Below are 19771 nucleotides of genomic sequence, written 5' to 3' on the forward strand. Positions count from 1 at the left end.
TAATCAATTTAATTTTAGTCCTCTCATCCACTCCTTGGTCGAATGCCCTTATAAAAAATAACATGTTATTTTCTTCATTAATCCATTCAAATAACACTTGACCCAATAATTTTTCATGCTTATAAACAAGATTCTAGCATAACATTACACGTTAAATCAATAAATTTCTCAAGTTCAAATTCCATAATCATACATAATATCTTTCAAGCTCATTCATATAATTACCAAAATCAAATGCAATAAAAGGCATGCTTACCTTGAAATAACAAAGATTCAAAAGCAATTTAAGATAGAAAACAACCCTTTATCCTTCTCTTTCTTCTTGTTCTCGCTAACCCTTGTTCTCACTCTTAAGTTTCTAGAACTCCTTCAACCACTCAATTTCTATGGTAGATCACTCAAGAATTCTATTAGTCATCTTTAGTCAACTCTTTTTATGTGATTTTCTAAGGAATTATGAAGGAATTTGAAGAAATGTCAAGAAAAACCCTAACCCCTCTCTTCTTACTCAATGTTGTCGGCCACCCTTAATAGAAAAATGGTATTTATAGTTAAAATTTCATATATTTTCACTTTGACCCTACTTGTTTCCTATTTTAAATATTGTCCCTTTTTAATCTTTCTTTTCTATAATTTAATTCTTTTTTTTTCATTTAATTTCCTTTACTTTAAAAATGTATCACATTCTTTATTATTTAAATTTATTTTCTATCCATTTAACTCCAGGAATTTATTTATTTATTGTTTTATTTATTTCATCCAGGGGTTTACATATTCTACTTGTGATGTTATGGTCGATGGTAGGTTGTTACTAGCAGAATTACTAGATTTTGATATAATAATGAGAATGAAATGGCTTGTTCAATATTATGTTTCTTTGGATTGGTGGGGTAAAACAATGACATTCAGGATTCTAAAAGAACCAGGGCTTTCTTTTCAAGGTGATCGACTTGTATCTCATCCTAACATGATTTCAGTAATCACTAGACAAATATTGTCTAAAAGTATTTCAATGTTATTTAGCTTATGTATAAGATGTTAGAAAAAAAAAAATCCCCAAGATGAATCAAGTTTATATAGTCATAAAGTTATTTGATATATTTCCAAATGATTTGTTTAGATTGCGATTTGATAAAGAGATTAAATTTTATATTGACTTGGTTCTCAACATCGAACCTCTATATATAGAATGGTACCAACATAATTAAAGGAGTTGAAGGATCATTTGTTGGATTTACTTGACAAGAATTTTATTCGTCCTAGTGTTTCTCTATGGGGTGCACCAATGTTATTTATGAAGAAAAATGATGGTTTTTACAACTTTACATTGATTATAGATAGCTAAATCAAGTGACCATTCATAACAAATACCATCGCCCTTGTACTGATGATTTTTGTTTTAATCATTTACAAAGAGCTCAATGTTTTTACAATATCAATCTCAGGTCGGGTATCATCAGTTGAAGATTTGAAAATAAGATATACTAAAGACTACTGAATATGCCAATGAGATTAATAATAATATATGTATTATCATTAATGTGAATAATATTATATTTGAATAAAATATGATTGGTTTGATTGTCTATTTTTTATTTGAATCGTATGATTATCAAATATTAGTCTAAAATGCATTATAAAGTTATACAAGTCAGAATATCTACGCTAACAGAACAATGTTAATCTATATATACATGCTTGAATATAATTATCTAACTAATTATTGACGAGTCATCACACAAATATGTTAGTATACTTTACCTAGCAAGGGTGGTTCTTTTGCCATCACCTATGGCACGAACATGTTTTCTTCTCCATGTCATTCTTATATATGATTTATATATGTTCTTAGTATGCTTAATTACACCTTTATCATGAATGAACCTATTGGATTAATCATAGTATAACTTAGTCTTCTATTTGTATATTTGATATTATTTATTAAGAAAAACTCATCAATTTATTATTTCAATCTTTTCAAGTATATAGTGTATTAGCTGATCAAGTACTATTTATTAGCAGAGAATCCTTGTTTATACTTTAAGTTGGTATGCCCAATACTTCTTCATCTGAGATTTCTTATTTTTTTATACTCATCTTGTAAATATGATCTATGATGTTATGCATAGCTTGAGCTTAACAAGTACGATAGTTTTTAGGTTATTCTTTTTGGGTTATGTATATAAGTATATATTTATATATATTATCTAATAATAGAGAGTGATAATTTATTTTTATATCATTGCTTTAATTTGTTAGTTCTGATAGAATTATGTTAAGGCATAAGAATTAGCATAGATAAGATGGTCTAGGAGCACCTTTATCTATGTGTCTAATCACGTGCTCAAATTTAGGTCATGATACAAAAGGTGGTTATTAGTTTTCTTGTAAGTCAAAATAGCTTAAAAAATGAATTTTTGGATTTAAAAAAAACCCTAGTTTGATTTCCAAACATGTTTTTAGTAGTTGCGAACAAGATAAACAAATGATGCATCTTTTGTTTTTTTTAGAAAAAAGTAGACGATCCATCCTATTTTCCAAAAAAAAAAAAAAAAAAAAGTAAGTTGTGCTGGCCACCTAAGATGAGGCACTTGACCTTTGTATTGTGCTCATTATGTATTTTTTTATATATATTAAATTTCATGAAAATAAATAACTTTAAAATATATTAAAAATATTATTTTTTAAAAATAAGATTATAGTTTTATTCTTATAAAACTATTAGATGTTTTTTTTTTTATAACCCTTCTTAATTTGTATTTACTTTTTTGTTTTTTTTGTTAAATAATTTTTTTGGCTTCTTTGTGCATGTTTTTAAAATTATCGCATGATTAGATAAAAAAAAATAATTTCTAGTAGATTCTTCTTATATTTTCTTAATATATATGTGACATGATAATAAAAACATTTTTTTTTAAGATTTGATTATATGACTCTTATAATGTTTTGCTTAAAAAAACATTATGATAAAAAAAATTGTCAAAAAAATTGCATTAATAGAACAAAGAATTTTTAATTAAAAAAATTGACTTTTTTTGTTTTTATTTCATATCATTCACAATCTTTTTTATATTTATTTTTATTACCGTTGGTTTTTATTAAATGAAGTACATTATAAAAAAATATTTTTTTTGTTAAAAAGATAGATTAATAAAAACTAGAAATTATCTTGTTTAGATAGAATTTAAATTATCATTATTTTATAAAAAAAATTATTAACATAAAACTAGATAAAAAAATTTAATAGCTACTCAAATACAAGAATAAATATCTTGATTTTTATTTATCATTAATATTTTTTATTTAATTTTTAATTAATATAAACATCTCTTTTTGATATTTATTTATATACAAAATTTCTAATTTAGTTAATTAAACATACTCGTCAAGAGTTTATTCACAATAATAATAAAAAAAAAATTTACTAGTTAAAAATATGTTGTCAATACTCAATAGTCGCACTTTTTTTCTTTTTATTTTTTTCCTTTTTGGTTAAAAGATATATTTTAATCCGTCCCGCAGGAGAGGAAGCGTAAATTGACTGTTTGTTAAAGTAAGAGAAAAAAAAGTGAAAACAAAAGGATGGTCTAGCTAGCTGGATCCGTATTAAGGGAGCAAATTTCGGTGCTCTATATTGAAAAACTCTGCTTGAAACCCACCACTCTGCTTCTCCTGGTGGCGTTGGTGGTGGTGCCGGTGGCACCCTCTTTCATCGTTGTTGGTGGCGGTAGTGCTGCTACACATGGCAAAGTAATCAAAACATGGTCTTTGTTGCTAATCTTGGGTTTCGAAACTGCAAAGTTTTGATTTTTATGTAATTTGAGCTTGGTTTGATTAGGACCCATTTCTGGCCTACATGTATAAGGTTGGTTGGTTTTGAGGAAATGTTTGTCCTTTTGGATCTGAAAGTTGCCATTTTGCGTTTATTTGCCGTGGGATTCTTTACTAGACATTGTGATGTGTGTGTTTTGGTGAAAACTGAGAGGTTTTGGATGAAGGGTTGATGCAATTTAAGAAAGTTATGATTTATTTATTTTATCTGTAATTGGATCCTTCTGTGTTTCCCTTTTATGTTAGAATCTTCCTTGATTTTGGAGTTTCAGATGGGTTTGCGTGTATTTGATTATGATTGCTGTTAAGCATTATACTTTTTAGACTTGGGATTAAAGATTCCATTAATAACATGCAACAAATGGAACTGCAGTCTTGGATTTACATACCAATGGAACAAGTTGGGTTCTTTTCTTTTGTTTTCAAAAAAAAATTTGAAGGGAAAGAATTATGTTTTGATTATATTAAGTTTTGAATTGATTCTCCTTGTTTTTATGTTGTTGTAGTTGAATATTAAATGAAAGGATGCATGAGCTTGTTGTAAGTTAAGATGTCCTTCAAAAGCATCATGCGTGAATTCAAGGAAATAAAAGAGGGGATTGGAAGCATATCAAGTCGAGGAGTTGAAGGGAAACATTGGCGTGGCAGGGCGAGGTCACATATTGCACCAGATGAAACACCAGAAGAAACTGATCAGATTGACCAGGGCCAGTGGGCGAATCTACCGCCAGAATTGCTTTTGGATATCATTATGAGGGTAGAAGAGAGTGAGTCCTCATGGCCTGCTCGTGTCGTCGTTGTTCATTGTGCTTCAGTCTGTAGATCATGGAGAGAAATTACAAAAGAGATTGTAAAAACTCCTGAGCAATGTGGGCGGCTGACGTTTCCCATATCATTGAAGCAGGTACTGATATTTTTCTTCTTCTTTTTCCTAGTGTCTTTTGGTTTACTTATTATGTCGGATGCCTCTTGCTTACTTGTCTTTGTTGCCTGAAAATAGCCCGGTCCTCGTGAGTCGCCCATACAGTGCTTTATTAAGAGGGATAATGCAACTTCTACATTTCTGCTGTACTATGGTCTGGTGCCTTGTAAGTCATGTTATTCTCTTGCTCATGCTTGCTAAAAAAAGAAAACATATTTACCTTTGTGGCTTGGCAAGAAATGCTTAAGAAAATCTTCTGTAATTATTTCTCATCGCATCTGGACTGGGTCAGAAACCTATGGTGAGCAGAATGCATACATGATTGGTGATATTAATATTAAACCCCTCTTCATTGATCGTACTAAGAACCATGACATTGCAATGGTTGGAAATTTGGGAGCTTTTAGATCTTAATAGGAAGCAAATTACCTAACTTTCCAATGATACAAGTTTGAGCAACTAGCTGCCTTGAAGTATATGCTACTCCTTCCAAATCTTTCTGTTCTATATAACTCTTGAGTGTAGCGAGCTCCATTAAGTGCTTATTGACTGGAAATGTTAATTACTACCTTTTTTTAAAAAAAAAAAATTAACATTACTGTCAATTGACAGCTGAGGGTGAGAATGATAAGTTGCTCTTAGCAGCTAGAAAGATCAGAAGGGCAACATGCACAGACTTCATAGTATCTTTGGTTTCAGATGATTTTTCTCGGGCCAGCAACACATATGTTGGTAAATTGAGGCAAGTTTTCAAATGTGAATGGATGTTAATTATTTTTCCTGAATTTTCTTCTATTCTCGTTCCAAATAATTCTTTGGAAAATTTATGCCAGGTCCAACTTTTTGGGAACCAAGTTCACCATGTATGATAGTGAACCTACATTTGAAGTGCCAAGGCAACTGGCAAGGCGGACAAGTCGTAGATTCCATCCCAGGCAGGTGTCTCTGAGACTGCCTGCATGTAACTACTGTATAGCTACTATCACGTATGAGCTCAATGTTCTCCGCTCAAGAGGACCGAGGAGAATGCATTGCATAATGCACTCTATTCCAATGTCTTCCATTGAGGAGGGGGGCACTGTCCAAACACTAACATCAATACCAGAGACATTTAACAGCCAATTTCCTCACCCATCAAGTTCAATAGGGAAGGAATTGGTCTCAGATAACAGTTCTGCAAGGGCCTCTCGGTCACCAGTATTAGCCGAAGGTTCGGAAGAGCTCCTTGTTCTTAAAAACAAGGCCCCTAGATGGCATGAGCAATTACAGTGCTGGTGCCTAAATTTCAGAGGGCGTGTCACTGTTGCTTCCGTTAAGAACTTCCAACTTGTTGCTACTGCTGAACCATCCCACAATGTGCCTGCTGCAGATCAAGAAAGGGTAATTTTACAATTTGGAAAAATTGGAAAGGACATCTTCACGATGGATTATTTCTACCCACTTTCAGCCTTCCAAGCCTTTGCGATCTGCCTGAGCAGCTTTGATACCAAACCAGCCTGTGAATGATAACCATGGCGCGTGGAGATATTTGCTTTAGTAAACTAGAACGTTTGCCCTAATTTTTTTGAAGCGTTTCTTCACTACATGCCAAGCACTCAATGACATCACAGCTGATCTTGGCAGTTCAATCAGAGCTTTTTTCTGATCGTGGAATTTGACTTGTATCACATTTCACCATCCTAACACTACGGAAGTATAAGAAGTTCAGTGCATGGTATGTAAACAGCTCTGTAGTTTTTACCTGTTGGACAATTGTATAATTGGTGAGAGCCTGCGTTTCATTCTAACTGTGGTAAAAAAATGTTTTTCAAGTGTTTTTTATTTATAAATATATTACAAAAATATATTTTTAATATTAGACTAAAAAAATTAATATAAAAAAAACTCAAATTTATTTTAAAAGCACTTGTCCAAGGAAAAATAATCATTGCATTAGAACCACTGGTTTAGCTGTAAAATTTACCACGTAATGTAGCATCTTTATTCCTATGCTTGATATCATTCTCTGGTCCAGCAAATTTAATGGTTGCACTGCAGTTTGCCTTGGGGATGTACTTGTGTGGGTCTTTTCATCTACTACACCACAGGTTCCCCATCTGCAATATTGACAACGTCTTCCAGTCCTCCCCGGACTACATTTGCTGGCTAAGTTCACCTTTTGTCAAAGCATGTCGAAAACTAGCTCCATTCTTTTGTTACTTGAAACTCCTTTTAGTCGCTTGCTTCATGTCTTTTTTACCCTGTTCTGATATGTTTGATGTTCCTTCATTGGGCTTTTCCCGTTTACCCTTCCCTGGTGGTTGAGCAAGAAAACCTTGAAATCGGCTGCTTCTTTGGGATTCCTGAGATTGCTGCTGACAAGCTTGTGCTTGCTGATATGAAGGCCTCCACTTGTACGATAAAGATACAGTGATTTACGAGCTTAGAAGATATGATTTCTTCACATAACTGTTCTCGAAATGTTTCAGGTCCAAGAATCTAGTTTAAAATACAAGACACAGCATCCACTAAAAGATTTGGATGTTCATTTGCACGAAAGAAACATGCTCGCTACTTTTGGCGGCATAAAGAGCTTTTAGAAAAGCTTTTGTGATTCCAGTCCATCTGGTAGGTTTTGCATCTTATTTCAATAATTTTGGTCAAAGCCGGGTTCCATTGATGTTTATCAATTTTGTGGGGGACAAAAAGAGAATTTCAGGTGCCAACTCTAGCTTTGGTTCCACCTGCTCGTTGTACCTGGAAAACGATTATAATTGCCTCAATTTTTAAGCAGAGTAACAACATTTTAAACCCATGTGATTCTCAAAATGTCAAAATCCTTATGAAGCTCAAAGAAAACCCTCTAGAATATGGTCCCATATTCAAGCTGCTTTAGATCAATTACGAGTAAGACAATCTGAACACTGGATACGTCTCATCAGAAGAAAACCAATTAGTAATACATCTTTCTTCAACAATGATTGAGATATGAACACCATAGTTAATAGACATTGGAAACCAGGAAGAAACTCTTCATCATTCTTCGATGGTCTGGCTACTTTCAGCTACATGCTTCGCCTCTCCTCTTGAGACAGTTTCACAATTCTTCTCCTTTGTTGGCAAGGTCATATTTCTCATCTCACAGAGGAGTACATAATGAACTCTCTTGAAGTAAATTGAAAAGGCTGATGCGGAAAAGGGTTCCTGAAGTGAGCATTTGGAAAAAAAATAAAATAGGGGGGGGGAGGGGGTTGTTCAATCAGTATACTTGTAATCAGAAACTGGTGAACAAAAGACAAAAGATTGTGCACAGATAAGTGGAAGACGCACGGTCGAGGTCCATAAACTTTGATCTGGCGTACATGGGTATCCCTCCCATTAAGATGATTCGATAGCACAGCAATTTGCAACATAAATGTGTTAACAAATGTTTCCCTGCCAAAGATACAGTTCCAAGATTAGGAAGTCAAATTGCTCATTTCATAAAATATTAGACAAGATCAAAACATCAATCCAGTCTCCTCCAGCTGACTGTTGCTTCAATGTTCAGTAAATAGGAGACCAAAACGATCTCATGGTTTAATCACATGTGATTGAAATCAATTCTCTTACAACTTTATATCAATAAGTTTCAACAGAAGTGTCTATACAAAGTTTCAAAATACCAAACATGTATTGTGTATCTGTTTTGTCCAGCATGCTTGATTTAAGCCCAAGGTCAGAAAAGAATACGGAACACGGTCCTATAGGACTACTATTTCAATATTAGACATAGTCGCTGAGTCATTGCTGAATTGATGTAATTGAACTTGAAACTTAGATCCTTAACTTTAAAATAATTAATTGATAGCAAATCATGGCCGCTTACTTGAAAAATACAATAACGTGGTATAACAAAACACATTTTCATGTTGTATACGATTCTCGACATAGGATGACAGGAAAATTCCAACGACTCAAGACCATCATTCAGGATTTACCCTCTGTTGAATTGAACCCATAATCTCAGTTTGGACAAGCCTGTAAACATTTCCAACTCAGTTGTACTTCAACATTCCTCAAAACAATTGATGACTTGACATCAAGAAGATAAAAAAGTAACTAAAAGTTGAAGGAAATGGTAGTAAGAATAAATATTCTATCCTCTACCTTTCATCTCCCATAAAGGAAAGGAAGAAACTCCATCTTTGATTCTTGATTTCTAGTGCTAATAACTACTAACATATATCAATAATCATGATCAACACAACAGGTAAAACAGGTTATTAGCTTTATATTTCACAATGATAAACTTAATTTAGTAGCAGCCAACTAAGTTTATCATATTCAGAAGAGCTAGATTTGGACAAGAACAAAATGAAATGATGAGAGACTTGGATAATGCCTATTTAGCATCACTAAACAAAGAGAATTAATACAATCAGCACAGAGGCATAAATATAATGGCAGTACTTACTGATTACCTAGGGTCATTTCCAGATAAGGACAGATAGACCCACCCGGTTGGCTTCACAAGTTCCATAGTCTTAATCTCCTAAAACAAAATTTATACCAAAACCAAAATGAGCCGCCACAAAAATGATTTTCAATTACAAAAACACAACAAAGTATAGAATACAACAAAATACCTTCAAATTATGAAAACCATCACCAGCACGAATCGAAATCTTACTAGGTGTATAACTCTCATCCAACTTAAAATCCACGTAAAGAACAACTAACTAGAAAAACACAAAATTCCCACGAATTAATCCTAACACACAAAAACCCAATTAACCAAAATAAAATTATTACATACCTGCAGCTTCACTTTCTTCTGAAATTGAATATTAACCAAATGCGGTTGTGCTCCATCTGACCTAAAACAACAAACAGATGAAAAAGATTCAAACTTTATATTCAGAAACTCAAACTTTCATTTCTTCTTTCAATAAAGACTCAAACTTTATCAGATAAACGGAGAGACAAAAGGGTATGTTCGTTAACTGCCAATAAGTGTCAAGATTGTCATCTCTAAGAGAAGAGATCCCATTTCCAGGTTTGCAAGAACTAACACTCCAAGCAGCTTTTTTTCCCATTTCTCTAAGATCATCTTCAATTACCAAGTGCTTGTTTCCTCCTGTGATCTTCCCTTCTTCTTCTCCTTCCGATGATTCTGTTGCCATTCTTCGTTAACCAGTATCAGGAAGCACTGTAGGAAATGTAAACTTTATGCCAAACCAGAATTTGAAATCTTGCTTCTGGTGAAAGGAGGTAAGAGTTTTATAATTGCTAGACGGCTTGTCGCTTCGTTTTATAGACGGCTTGCCGTAGTTATCAAGTAACTGGCATCGCTAAACTACTTGCCGTTGCCGTTTGTTGGGCATCAAAAATCTCAGATAGGATTGAATTACAAAATAACTTATTCTTAGCGTATTGCAAAATACCTGCATGAAAGGCTGCTAAAATTAATAAAACCAAATACATTTCTGGAAATTGCTCCAGAAGAGGTGGAGGATATAGTGAGAAAAATGGATATCTTTTTCCTTGTCAAGCAGAGACAAACGTTGTCATCAACTCGAGAGCAAATCGTAAGATGTATCTACAACTTTATTCGTCAGATGATGGGGTAGCATCAGAATTCTTCAACTAATCTCATTATTATTATTACTATTATCATACATATACTAGAAACAGAAAGTACAAATGATACAATTGAGTTTTATTTTTTACTTTTTAAACGGTCACGGTTCCTGTTTTTATTATTAAAATAACACAATTAAATTTTTCTCTAATTTTCACTACAGCGGTAGCAGATTTCTTATTTTTTTTTGGAAAATAAGTTTTTTTTCTTAATCACTTTTTTTTTTTCTTGTTTTCATTTTTTTTAATATTGTTTTAGTTTTTCTTTATTTTCTTTATATTTTTTTGGAAAAAAATATTATTTTTTATTCTTTACACATGAAATATTTATCATTCTACACTTGGCCTATTTATATCATTTTTTTTGTTCTTATCTTTATTCTTTTGTAATTTGTTTTGTAATTTTTTTTTCTTTTCACTTTTTCTTTTTCAAAAAATTCATATACAAAGATTGAGGAAATAGTGTTTCAATGTAACAATTGCAACTTTGTTATATTTTTCTAATACGTTGAAAATAAGCTTAAAATCTTACATATCTTTATTAATGTATATGATCTTCATTATATTTTATTATATGTAGGTATTAATTTTTTTTTACTCGCTGTCGAAAAATATATTAATAACACCTACATATTAATTTATGACAAAGCACATGTCAAATAATTATTAATGTACTAAAACCCCTTGGCATCTTACTGTAGCAGTGAGCAGTGAAATACCAGGGCATTTTACAATTTTATCCTCCAACATTTAGTTTATTGGGTATTAGATTTTATAATTTATTTTCTATAGAGTTATTTTGGTTTTATGACCTAGGTCACTAGTTTTGTGGGTTAGCCATATTAACTCGAGCTTTTTTTCCTATTTTTTGACATTTATTTTTTTTTATTAACTTCATCTTTCAATATTGGGTTGATTAAAAATTAGGCTTCATAATCATAGTTATTTTTTTATTTGCTTTCTATAGGGTTATCATGATCTCATGACCTAGGTCGCGAGTTTTACAGGGTAACTAGGTTGACTCGTGTTTTTTTTTAATTATTTTTTTCAATTTCATCCTTCAACATTAAGTTGATTGAGAATTAAACTTTATAATTTTCTTTTAATTTTTTTTTATGGAGTTACCCTGGTCTCCTCACCCGGATTTGACAGTTTAACCCAAATTGAATTGAGTCATTATTGTTGTCCTTTTTTGTATTTTATTTTATTTTCTATTTAAACCTTCAACATTTGGTTGATTAAGAATTGAGTTTCATAAAAAAAAAAATTATCTGATTTCTATGAGGTTATCACAATCTTATAACTCAAGTCGCAGGTTAAGACGATTAACTTGAGTGATTTTTTATATGTTTTTTAGTTGATTTTTTTTTTCAATCTCATTCTTTAATATTGGATTGACTAAGAATTAGACTTCATAATTTATTTCAGTTTGCATTTTATGAGGTTACCTTGGTCTCATGACCCAGGTCACAAGTTTATTTGGTTGAGATAGGTGGTTTTTTTTGTCTTTTTTAATTTTATCTTTCAACATTGAGTTAATTGTGAATTAAGCTATATAATTTTGTTTTGATTTGCTTTTTTGCGGTTATCTTGATCTTATAATCCAAGTTTAGAAGGTTAACCTGGGTTGACTCAACTTTTTTTTTTTTTTCAATTTCATCCTTCAACTATAGGTTGATTGAGAATTGGGTTGAATATTTTTTTGTATTTGTTTTTTTTAAGGTTATCAGGGTTTCATGAATTGAGTAATAAAATTTTCAAGTTAACCTGAGTTGATCTAAGTCACTCTAATATGTATGTTATCATTTCAATACTTGAAAAAATAATGTTGTCTTGATTTTTTTAGTTAAATTACATTTTTATCGGCCATCCAGATTGTCTTTGAACCTATCAAATTGACTAAGTCACATGAAGTCAATCCCTATATAGTTTAAATGTTTTTCTACTAAAAACACATTAACGACACCTTGATATTATTTTATGTTAAAAAAATTAATTTGACCCGCAGCATTGCGCAAACAATTATCTAATGCAAGACTATTTGATTTTTGCTATGCTGGATCATTGTCCCTTATTATTAACTTTAGTTTTGAGGAATTTGATATTTAGTGTAAAACATTCAAGACGTGATGTCTTTTAGAAGAATAGCAATTTGTAAAGAAGTAAATATGTTTTCTTCCTTTCTTTTTTATAGATAGAGGAGACCTACATTTACTTGATTAATCATATCGTGTTATTGATATCAGGGGATAGCGAAATTTACTAAAAGAGCGGATTATTGGTCTCAACCTACCAAAAAAGGTTTTCTAAATTTTGTATGTGGAGAACATTTTTTTTTTAATAAGAGTAATTGTACAAAGCACGAGAGGCATACCACAAGAAGTACAAATGTTTGTTACCTTATTCTATCTGACCAAAAATAACAAGGAAAAGAAGCAAAAGCTAAAAAGAAATTTAAAAAGAACAAAAGCAGATTGAGAAGACAAATAGTAGATGAGTCAGTTGACCAGTTTATAAAAATTCCTTAACTAGTCGATTGATTGATTACATATGAAACAATGTTGAACAGAATCTCAAAATTAGCAAGAATAATGGTATCTCATGACTCTCGGAGGTGCTGATTAATACTTAAAAAAACATATTTATCAACATTTTATATCATCATTTTGCACTTAAAGTATCAATAACTCCTTAACTAAAACATGTTTTATAATAACAAGTCTAATACTATAAAATGCCCTAATATATGGTAAATGTTCATCTTAAATGTAGGCCTATCACATAAATCAAAGGATTGATTGATGAATTCAACTACTGGAATTTATGAAGATAAAGAGAGGGTGAAACTTAGAAAAGAGATGTTGGTGCAGTTCAAACTGGAACACTGTTCGGTAATTGGGTCATATCTCGAGTTCTAGATGTCCAAATGACCTCAAATTTTTACACAAATTCAGTAAGATATAGGCCTACAACTTTCATGTTTTCATCAAGATCTAAGAAGGCCGTTTTCAAGTTCAAATTATAGCAACAACGGAAAAGTCTGAATCTGTCCTGCAACCCGAACACTGTTCAGTGTTGGGTCCATATCTGGAGTTCTAGAAGTCCAAATGGCCTCTATTTTTTTTTTCTGGAAAGCTGAGTCAATTTCCTACAACTTTCATGTTTTCCAATGGACCCATTTTGGATGGTAACATTTTTGTTTTATTCAGACAAGAAGATAAGGATTTTTACCAAGTCAAAAGTTGGCCACCCACTTAACAATTATTTATCAAATCAATAATTTCGAATTTTGGCCTATAAAAGGAGGCATTTGTCATGCATTCGGGGGCTTGGTTGTTCAGATCAAGTTCATGCTCTTTATTTCTCTCTTTATATTTTTTTGTAATTCTTAAGTTTTGCTTTCATTAATTTCTTGTTTATGCTTTTCATTTCCTTTCCTTTTCTTAGTTAACTTGTATCTTATTTATGTTCTTGTTTTGTTTATTTATGTTTCTCTTCTTCATTATGTTTAGCTAAGCTTATTATGTCAAGGTGAAAAGGTTACATTAATGGTGTAAGAATAAATATAGTGTAAACTCAACATAGACCTTAATGCTTAATATTAACATGTCTTATCTTTTTATCTTACTAATTCTTAATACCTTGCTTGTTAAATGGTTAATCTAGATTTGTGTTGTATAATACTTGGTACAACAAATGTTTGGCACTCTCATAGCCCAACCGTATGGTATTACCTACACCTGGGCTATGAAAGGAACTTGGTTTATTGTTAACATCAGTTAACATCATGAATTCCTGACAATATTTAAAAGTTTGGTGTTATGTAAATAAGATAATTAATATGATCATGTTAATAATTTATAATGAGCTATTAATGATAAATCATCCGATTGGAACCTTCTTCGTGTGTGGTTTTCAAATTGAGTAATAAGAGTTTATACTATACTTGTTTGAAATACCATTAGTGGATCCTCTAACCTTGACATTTGTTTTTATCATTGGTTAATACTTACATTAATCTTTCATCTCAAAGTTCTCATTAATTTCTACCTCTTCTTCTTTTATTATTATTATTACTACTACTACTACTACTACTACTACTACTACTACTACTACTACTACTACTACTACTACTACTACTACTACTACTACTACTACTACTACTACTACTACTACTATTATTATTACTACTACTACTATTAATATTATTATTACTACTACTACTACTACTACTACTACTACTACTACTATTATTTACATTTTGTTTATATTATATAATATATCTCTTTGATCTTTTCATAAACTCAGTATATAGGCTGGAAACTTGTGATCCGATCTTTTAGATCATTCTCAGGTATAACAACGCCACGTACTGAGTATTATTACTATTACTATTATTGTTATTATTATTGTTATTGTTGTCTTGTTATTTATAATTTATACAATTAACCTCTCTGTGGTTCGACCCCGGTCTTACCAGGTTATTTATTACTTTGACACTCCTGCACTTGGAAGAAGACATCAATCTTTTGGTCGTGTCAGGCGCCAAATGGACCTAAAAGTAGCTAAGATGTGAAACATTGGTTTGAGCTCTACCAAAGAACTGAACCAAATAAAAAATGTTGAAAAAATCTTGATGAGAATAGTAAATATGATGAAAGACTAGCTTATTTTTCTCATACCAAATAAAATAAATCGAGGCTGATAGGGCTAACCAAACAAATAGAAGTGTAAATTCATTCTTTCTTTTCAAGTACATGTATGCCTACTAAAGTAGATGACACCATGTTAAAGAAGGCCAACCTATAAGGGTCATTCTTATGATAACACCCCAAACTATAGTAAAGAAAAGGCACTAAAAGAATAAATATTCATGTGTTTCAACTTGTAACCTCCAAAATCAAAGAGAGAATGATCTAAAAAGCATGTAGTTTGTTCATGATACTAAGATGACCCATAAAGGCAAGTTATGGGATAAAAGAGTGTCTCAGGGTGAAACCTGGGAACCAGAAAAGATGGTGTATAGAGTCTATAGGTTTGGAATCTCTAAGAACCTCCCAAGTCGAGTCAATAGAAAACATCCTCAATGAGTGACCATTCCAGACATAATGGTCTGGTAAGACACTCCTAAGTTTAAAAGTAATCGAGTCCCAAATAGGCTGGAGCTCTAGATTACCCAATGAAAAAGCCCAATTATCTCCTTCAATGATGTCTAAAACCTTAGCATTCCATGATAACCCAGTAGAAGTGAGCACCCTAAAAGGCTCTAGGTCACATAATCATTGCCCATTTGGCAACCAATAATCTAATAATAGAGAGGTAGTAGTCTCATCACCAATACTAGAGACAAAATTTCCTCTACAACAATCTCTGTTGAGTATAATCTTCCTATATGACCAAAAGGACACTGAAAAAGGCTTAACATGCCAGAAGGATTTGCCTTTGAGTAGAACATTATTGACCCATCCCAACCAAACTAATGATTTATCTGAAAGCAATCGCTAAACATGCTTGAGAATAGCCGTTCTATTCCAAATTTAAGTCATCTTTATTCCTAAGCCTCCCTTTTTAAAAGGATAACAAACATATATTCATACTACCTTAGCCTTTGAGTGGGAGAGATAACAACCTTTCCAAAGAAAGGTGGCCAAGATACCTTTAATCCTTTTAATAATAGAGTAAGGTAGAATAAAATATTAAGGACTAGTAAACCTGGATGGAGAAGAGAATTAATTTGATCAATTGAAAACATCTAGCATAAATAAGAGAAGATGAAGTCTACAATTTAATCATAAAGAGAATCCATTTCACTAAAGGCTTACAATCAAAGTGGGTCAATCTAGTAAATATCAACAGGACACTCGGGTATCTTGCCAGCAGAGAACCCAACTTAAAACCTAAAAGATCCCACAAAGAGGTCTCAAGCTTATCATTAATTCCTGATAAGAAGACTAGGCTCTTCTCAAAATTTATAACAAGACCCAGATAACCCTGCAAAATCATCCAAAGCCTTCCTCACAATCCTAACTAATTCCCTATCTACCCGGCAATAGATTATAAGATTATCAATAAAGCACAAGTGAATAATGGTATTTTGCTGGCACCCCTAGTGATAACAAAACCTTAGATTCTGTGAGGCATCTCCAAGAATACCTCTTAAACCCTCCATAACTAGAATAAACAAATAAAAGGATAAAAGATCAACATGCCAAAGACCTCTAGAAGATGGGAAGAAAATATGACTCTTTATTCATAGCCATAAAAATGAGTCGTGGACATGCATACCTTAATCCATCTAACCATGACACTAAGTACTCTAATAGCTCTTAAACTCATAAAAATAAAATCCCAATTAACTATATCAAAAGCTTTCCTGATGTCGATTTTCAAAGCACATCTAGGCATATAACTAGCTAAGTGGTAGTTATGTATTAGCTCCTAAATCAATAAAATAACATTAGATATTTTCCTTTTCGAAACAAAAACAGTCTAAGAAGGTCTAATAACCTCCAAAAAAATCCTATTTAATCTATTCATAATGACTTTAGATATGCATTTATACATCACATTACAACATGAGATAGGTTTAAAGTCATTCATAGTGGTTGGAGTTTCAACCTTTAGGATCAAGATGATCCTATTAGCAATAACACACTTAGGCAAAGTAGAGAAATCAAAAAAATAAAGATTTCTCTGTGGCTATGAATGAAGAAAGTCAAATTTTCTTCCCACCTCAAAACAACAATAAAGTCTTCACCAATAATATTTTAAATTCTCTTAAAGAATGAAAAGGTATAACCCTCTAGTGTAAGAGCTTTACCATCCGAGATGGAAAATAAAGATTATTTGATCTCATCATCAGTGATGCATGGCTCTAAAAAAAGAACATGAACAATCCTGCTAGAGAAGTATAAGAAGGCATCCTTTGTAGTCACTGTTGAGTGTGCAGAAAATAGCCTCTGAAAGCAGCCGACTGCCGATTGACCCAGACCCTACTGATCCTCAACCCGAGATCATGTCTCATATGCTAACCAATGGATCATGTTCCTCACATGTCTATATAGTAGAGATTTATGAAAGAATTCGATGTTTTTGTCTCTCAAGTTTAACCGTTGAATCTGATACCTCTACTTGTAAAAAGTTTTGTCATCCTTACTCAACTGAAAAAACTCATTTGCAAGCTCTCTCTCTATCGATTGATACTTATCAATATGAGGAGAATAATCAAATACAAACTATGTTGTAGTCCATTTAGTCTTTACCTCAATCACATGACTAATTATGTGGCTAGTATGTTAATGGTGCAAAGAATTTAACTTAGGCTGTAGTAGTCCAAGTTTCTTGTTAAACCTATACATAGGGTTACCATTCATAAGAAGTTGTCATGTATCTATAATTAAAACCAATAAGTCATTCATGTCAACCTATAGATTTAAAAACTTAAAGGATATTTTAACCTTGTGTAGAGGATTAGCAAATAGAGCAATCATAGCACTGTGATCTGAGTAGTATTTAAGAAGCAATTTACAACAAATAGTTGGCCAAGTAGATAACTAGCATATGTTATTAAAAATCCAATCTAGCTTCTTAAGAATAGTACCTTTGTTATGTTGACTATTGTGCCAAATGCATTTCTAGCCTAAATAAAGAACTCTAACCAGTTCTGTAACCTAGACGCAACTCCTAAAATCATCTAGATGTCTATGCCAAATGAGATCACCCCTCATTTATCATAAGAGCTCATTATAACATTAAAATCTACCCAAATTAGCCACAGTATACACATGTGATTTTCAAGGATAGTAGATCCTCGGACCTCAGTTATGTTTAACCGGTCATTCGATTCATGTGGTGGTTGAATCGATTGAAAGGTTTGTCTGGGTTACTAATTTTTCCACAACAACAATAATCAAAATAGATGCATCCCCTTCAGCTATAATAACTAGTGAGCTACAAGCATGAAAAGCATCCCTGCCTTTTTTTTTTCTTGAGCATGTCTTCCATCGATATGGTTAGGGCCTCAACCGATACCTTGTATGAGTGGCCGAAGACTACAAATTCACAAGCTACTGGCTTCCATTCATAATTAATCATAATTGTGATAGGCTCTGTAGATAACCTATACTAAAGTTGAAAAACATGAACCATAGGTAGTGAAACATTCAATTCCACACAAACTCTTATATAATCAAGTTAGGTGCCATTAAAAGTGTGTTTGTCACATGACAAAGGTCTCCCTACCATACTTGTGGCCATGCCTAAGTTGATCTCATTCCAAAAGGAGAAAGGTAATCGTTGAAAATGAACCCATACCGACACTTTTATGCTTTTGTTCTTATCGAGAACAAAGTATGGGTGCCATAGTTGAAGGATAATAAATTTCCCTTCAAACATCCATGGTCCCATTTCCATAATCGAGTTAGCATCATCCTCACTTTTGAAATGAAAGATCAAGAAACCTTGTTATGTTGTCATGACACTATCAAGACCATAAGTCTTCCATACTCAAAATGCAATAAATTAGTTGCATGATAGGGAATCTTATAACCTAGGAAGAATCCCACTAAACACTAGTTCTATTTGGATACACTCTTATCAATGACATTATTCAGAATGTCCAAAATGATATCAATCTCTTACCATTGAAAAAAGGCTATCTTAGCACGAGTTGTAGCATTTGAGGCCTTTACTCTATCCATCTATAAAGTTCTTAGGTTGAGTTGAGGGTGGTTATGTTTTTGTGGGTCATGGTGGTGTTTTGTGTGAAGGTAGTTTGGTTTTCTTTTTATGAGGTTGTTTAGGGTTAGTCTTGGTGTTTTGATGTAGTTGGTAAGTGGTTTTGTTTGTGGTCGTGGTGTTTACGGTGTTTATGAAAGTGTTAAAGGGATTTTTTATGGCTATGGCTAGGTTGGAAATAGGCTGTGTGGTGAACCAATCAACCATTTTATAGTGAATCGGCCAACCAGTTTCTAGGTGATTTGTATCCATGTTTGGGCAATAACTTCAAAGTAGCTGTATATACAATAAAGATAAAAGTAGCTAAAATCCAATGGTTTAGTTCAAGATAAGCAAATATAGTATAACATATCAAAGAACCAGAGTGATCCAACAGTTAGATCAACTACAATTTACAAAAAAGCAATTAGATATCCAAACTAACCAGAGGTACTCCAAGGAGTAAAAAACTTTCAAGAATGTGGGAATCTGATCTCTACCATTCAAATCTGAGAGGACGTCTAGGCGAACCTCTGCGTGAAAAATGGATTTGATCCAACGATGAAACAAGGAGAACCAAGCAGGTGACTATGACTGCCTGTAATCCAATTTCCCAGAAAACTTGCAATGGCTATATCTCTCAAATGACACCAAATAAACCAAATTTGTTCAGTGAGCTGATATAGTAGGGTAAAACGCACA

At 32.4% G+C, this 19771-nt stretch overlaps 2 protein-coding genes across 4 annotated transcripts; one reads left to right on the top strand and one right to left on the bottom strand.

Annotated features, from left to right (window-relative positions):
• Positions 1-3538: 3538 nt before the first annotated feature.
• On the top strand, positions 3539-6491 carry LOC118030039 (tubby-like F-box protein 2). Of its 3 annotated transcripts, none has more exons than XM_035034067.2 (5): positions 3539-3750; positions 4338-4735; positions 4832-4919; positions 5366-5495; positions 5587-6491. In XM_035034067.2, exons 2-5 carry the CDS (start codon positions 4382-4384, stop codon positions 6257-6259), a joined length of 1245 nt encoding a protein of 414 aa, XP_034889958.1. In that variant the 5' UTR covers positions 3539-3750; positions 4338-4381; the 3' UTR covers positions 6260-6491. The 3 variants fall into 3 exon arrangements, with proteins under 3 accessions (XP_034889958.1, XP_034889957.1, XP_034889959.1); XM_035034066.2 differs by having other exon boundaries at positions 3540-3865; XM_035034068.2 differs by lacking the exon at positions 3539-3750 and adding an exon at positions 3886-4231.
• A 1024-nt stretch (positions 6492-7515) lies between these two features.
• Positions 7516-10172, bottom strand: LOC118030040 (anaphase-promoting complex subunit 10). The gene is made up of 6 exons (XM_035034069.2): positions 9719-10172; positions 9531-9591; positions 9361-9453; positions 9196-9266; positions 8063-8167; positions 7516-7936 (listed from the first exon to the last, which is right to left on the bottom strand). The coding sequence occupies exons 1-6, from the start codon at positions 9895-9897 to the stop codon at positions 7867-7869; spliced, it is 579 nt and encodes a 192-aa protein (XP_034889960.1). The 5' UTR covers positions 9898-10172; the 3' UTR covers positions 7516-7866.
• Between the last annotated feature and the right edge of the window lie 9599 nt (positions 10173-19771).

Source organism: Populus alba, chromosome 5, assembly GCF_005239225.2.
Source record: "Populus alba chromosome 5, ASM523922v2, whole genome shotgun sequence".
In the NCBI taxonomy this organism is placed as follows: domain Eukaryota; kingdom Viridiplantae; phylum Streptophyta; class Magnoliopsida; order Malpighiales; family Salicaceae; genus Populus; species Populus alba.